Genomic DNA, 5135 nt, shown 5'->3' with positions numbered 1-5135 from the left:
GTCACTATCATTTTGGGCACTTTTTAGGCTTTCTACAGACTGCCGGGGGTGCCGCCACAAAAATGCTCGGGTCTCCCATAGACTAACATTGGGCTTGTTGCTCGGGTCGAGCATCCGAGCATCACGGTGAGCTCGGCCCGAGCTTCGAGCACCCGAGCATTTTAGTGCTCGCTCAACACTAGCAAAGAATCAAAGAGCAAACAGTAAGAGGCATGTTACCTAAGTAGTCCAGGGTACCAAGTGTGGCGCACACCCGACGTGCGTTTTGGATAGATCCTTCATCCTGATGAAGGATTTATCCGACCACTTAGGTCATAAGCCTCTTACTGTTTGCTCTTCGACTCTTTGCCTTATTGATGGTCCCTTGATGTTTCATAATCTTTAACCTGGCATTTGCCATCTACCTTTATAACTTTCCTTTTCACTGCCTGCTATATAAATACTTATAGTCTGTATTACCTACTATATACTACTTTATTTGTCAGTGATTGGGTGTTATGTGCACTTAGTCCCCTCTTCTACTACTATTTCTGTGTATTTTGCAGACTAAGGATTTTTTGCCCATCTTCCATCATTTGGCTGGCTTGTGTGGGGCTACACCTGTTGTCCCATGCCCTTATATTTTGGGCCACATCACATCCTTTCATGTTAGGGCACCGTAAATTCATTGATATGTCGTAACTATTGACATATTATGTTTAGGCATTTAATGTTTTGCCTTATCTTATCTGTGCATATTTGCTTTTCTTTGGTTCTGGCTACATATATTTTTTACCATTTGTGCAATCATATATTTTATGTATTTATGCAGCGTGGGCACCCGCTTCTACAGTGCAACCTTGTAACCAATCACTTATCAATAAAGATTTTTTTATTTTTCAACTTCACATTTCTGACCCCTTTATGACGTCATATTCGGTGTTTCCGCTCATGAGTTTTTTAGTATACTGCACAATCGCTCCCTCATATATGATAGGTGTGTGAGTTGTTAATCATCAGTATTTTGTATTTGCGCTACTTTTATCATTTTTATTTGGTAGAGCTAATTGATTCATGGTACCTTTCTACCTGCTGGCAACACCGGCACCTCTTCTGACTAGAAGGCTTGGCACAACAGCATGTGAGAATCACCCCTCAATGATAATAACCATTAAAGGGGGAAAATCCCACCACAATATTAGCGGGACTCCTATACCTTATTGCATTCTGATATTAATTATTAATGTCAGCTTTGACTAGTAACAATTAATATCCAACTAATTACTAACGCTTTCTATTCCTTATGATACTGTATATATGTAAGAATGACAACTGAGACAAAATTGTGTACTATTAAAGAATATTTATTGCACACACGTAAATCTACAGTCTATTACATACATATACGTATATTTATACTGAAGCTGGCGACTATAAATATATATTGATACTACAAAACTGATGCAGTAATAGCACAATAATACCACACATTCAAACCCACACATACCTAATAATATTAAACACTCACATTACTTAATCTAATGATCAAATTTCTTTATTGTAAATTTTCTTTACATCCACCTATGAACTGGCTGAAAACTCCAGACCACTAGGGGGAATTCATAAGTCTGCCATCGCACAGAGGGACTACAGACTTATGAGTTTGGACCGGACAACTCCTTATCATGCCTGTTTTTGCTGCTAGAGAAGGAGTTTGCAGCCAGTTCTTGGGTGGATGGATAGAAAAATTTACAATAAAGAAGTTTGATCATTAGTGTTAGGAGGGCAGTTGCAGACAACTTTATTATAATGGAACGCAACCGACCCCGGGGTCCGCGATGCAACCGGGTGGACTGCTGCCGAACACTTTCCGGGTGAAAAGGAAAGCAACCAACTTAAATGATAAACACTTCCATGTTACTGCACACAGGAACGGGTATAGCGGTTCGCTCTATCTCCGTTAACTGCACGGGAGATGCGCAACCGGGGAAGTAGCTGTAGCCCTGTTAACTACACAGGGACTACACTGGCTGCGCTAGGATGCGTGTATGACTACGCTGACGGGTACACGTGCCTCCAGCCGGCGTGCTACCGGACTGAAGGGTACTACTCCACGTGGCTGACAGGCGATAGCCGTGGATAGGACGTCTTCAGGCTGCTCGGGGTGTTAGGCGACCCCTTTTGCAGAGCCAGACTGCTAGACGGAGCTACCTGCCTATTTCTACTAGCCTGCCTATTTCCACTACACCTGCCTATGGAAACTACGTGGAACACAGTCGTCCACCATCAGCATCACTGCTCAATGATCAGAGCGCTCCGTCATGTTTGTGGGCGGGTCTTTTAAAGACTAAGCCCTGCCCACCTTTGCACTATTGGTGGCGTCACCCGCGACCAATCAGGCGGTGCCAGGTCACCGGATCAGGTGGTTGCCAAACCACCAATCACGGTCCGCCAGGTTACGGACATGCTCAGTGCAGAGAATCCTGGACTTCGGCTCCAACAGCCCTGTCTCCCTCTGGAACCTATGTTTAACATTGCTAGGCACAAATACCCAAGAGACAATCTGTACATCTCGTGGACCAGCTAGGTGTTGGGGCTGATGATGATGCTGAGCAGCATCAGCCCTTGCTGGACCAGAATGAGAGACCACAGAAAGTTCTGGACCCATTTCAAATCCAGCAACAGCCCGACGCCTAACAATTAGACCCTTTCCTAAGAAATTATGCAAACGTCCAGTCACTTGGAAACAGATATATAGTAAATTAGTGCATCCCAATTTACTTTGGCTATGTGATTTGCTATGCAAATAGACAGCATGTCTGAAACTCTTTCTTAACACATCAGGATGATAATCAGAATGTCAGATATTAAAAGTAAAACATCCCTGTAGTTTGTGTGCTAACAAGCATAATTTAAAAAACAAAAGTTCTTCTCCTGGGATTTGAACCCTAAAGCTCCACTCTATGAGGCTGAAGCTTTACCATTCATCCATAGCATCAAGCGATAATGGCTGGTAGATTTTTTGGCTGGGATCAACCATTAAAATACTCAGGGTGTCTAAAAGTCATTGGGATTCATTGTGACCCCATAGTTCCATTGAAGGGAAGCATTAACGCTTCAGCACACAAGACATTTTTGACAATTGTAGCTTCCAGCTTTGTGGGTTTGTGGAAGGTCACTTTTTGTTTTTCATTACTGTTCCCAGTTCACAATGTCCCTGAACACATGATTGGGGGAGTTTGAAGTGGAAGAACTTGACCAACCGCACAATGCCTGGACCTCAAACCCATCCAACACCTACCTTTGAGATTAACTAAAATTGAGATGGTGAGTCCGGGCCTCTCATCCAACAACAATGTCTAATCTCACAAATGGTCTTCTGGATGAATGTGTAAGAATTCCCACAGAAACACGACAAAATCCTGTAGAAAGCCTTCCTAGAAAAATGGAAGCTGTTATAGGTACATAGGGGGGACCAACTCCATAGTAATTCATATGGATTTAGAATTAGAGGTCATAAAACTCCTGTAGGTGTAATGTGTAGATGTCTTAATATTTAATAATGTCATTCAAAAGGCTTAAAGACCTTCAAACATCTTCCAATATATCTGTGAACTAAAAGTCCCTTTAATTTCTAGGACAAAGAAACTTAAAAAATGATGAGGCCATTCTGGACAGTAGCGTTAGAATCACTGAAATTAGCAACAGTTAAATGGGTTGGTTATGACTATACTTAAGGAATTAGTGGAGGTCTTGGCTCAGGTCAGAAAATGTTGAATGCTAGTCAAAGTCTACAAAGAACTAATTTTAGTATTGTTTCTTTCTCTTCAAATACTTCATAAGGGTATTTTTCACATCCTTGTTTCTCATGCTATATATTAAAGGATTTAACATTGGAGTAACTGTCGTATACAGAACAGAAATCACCTTGTCTGAATTAACAGAGCAATGTGTATGCTTATTTGAGTGTGGCCGTAGATACATGAATATAATTGGCCCATAGTAGAGGGTGACCACGGTGAGGTGAGATGCACAGGTGGAGAAAGCTTTTTGCCTTCCTATTGAGGAATGGATTTTCAGAATGCTGAATATTATATGGACATATGATATTAGAGTCAAGAGGAAGGAGCACAGGACCATAATTCCTCCTGTGATAAACATTACTAACTCACTAAGAAAGGTGTCTCCACAAGACATACGTATTAAAGCAGGTCCCTCGCATAAGTAGTGGTTGATATTGAGACACTTGCAGAATGAAAGCTGAAATATGAGGGTCACCTGCACGATAGAGTTAACGATTCCAACGCTCCATGACAATCCAGCTAAGGAAAAACACAACATCTTGCTCATTATGGTGTTATAATGCAATGGTCTACAAATAGCGGCAAACCTATCGTAGGCCATGAAGGCAAGAATTATACATTCTGTTCCACCCAAAGTTAATGAAACATACATCTGTGCCACACATCCTAATAAGGAAATACTTGTGTCTTTGGATATGGTGTTCATTAAGAGCACAGGAACAATAGAGGAGGAGAAGCAGATGTCAATGACAGAAAGGTTGGTGAGAAAAAAGTACATGGGGCTGTGTAGAGTTGGACTGATCCTAACGGCAACAATCAAAAGTAGATTTCCAAGTATTGTCATTAAATACATAACAAAAAATATGACAAAGAAGAGGACTTGTAGATGAGGGACAGTAGACAACCCAAGTAAGATGAACCTCTGGGAAGTAGATTGGTTTGACTGTTCCATAACATTCAGGTGGACCCTGACATAAATAGAAATATAGACACATTGCTTTTGAGTTTACATATGTTCTTTAAAGTAATTATTACCAAGACTTGCATGGATTGCCCAATAAAAAGAACATGTTATTCTCAAAAGAGACCACCTTTATAGAATTATCTTAGTTACAATGAATGCTGCGATATTGAAAGTATTTTGAAGATATTACTCTTTTCTACACTTTCTAATGTGGTCAACAATGCCTTGGGAAAACCTATTTTTGATTAGCGCCTAATGAAGTGCTAGTGTGCGAAGGCTTATACTTGAAATATTCTAAGTTGGATTCTTCAAGATGATAATAAACCATAGCAATCAAGAGATTTTTTGAATAGTAATCCTTGAAAAAAATGTTTATCCACCTCCTAGAG

The 5135-nt window shown here is 40.8% G+C and overlaps 1 protein-coding gene across 1 annotated transcript; it reads right to left on the bottom strand.

The window, feature by feature from the left end:
* Positions 1–3786: 3786 nt before the first annotated feature.
* LOC141155434 (olfactory receptor 5F1-like) lies at positions 3787–4734 on the bottom strand. The gene has a single exon (XM_073642299.1). It carries the CDS (start codon positions 4732–4734, stop codon positions 3787–3789), a length of 948 nt encoding a protein of 315 aa, XP_073498400.1.
* Between the last annotated feature and the right edge of the window lie 401 nt (positions 4735–5135).

Source organism: Phyllobates terribilis, unplaced genomic scaffold, assembly GCF_046119375.1.
Source record: "Phyllobates terribilis strain yellow unplaced genomic scaffold, ASM4611937v1 Scaffold_7__3_contigs__length_470593459, whole genome shotgun sequence".
NCBI classification, from domain to species: Eukaryota; Metazoa; Chordata; class Amphibia; order Anura; family Dendrobatidae; genus Phyllobates; species Phyllobates terribilis.
The sequence above is the reverse complement of the archived record's forward strand: the minus strand, read 5'-3'. Positions and strand labels throughout refer to the sequence as shown.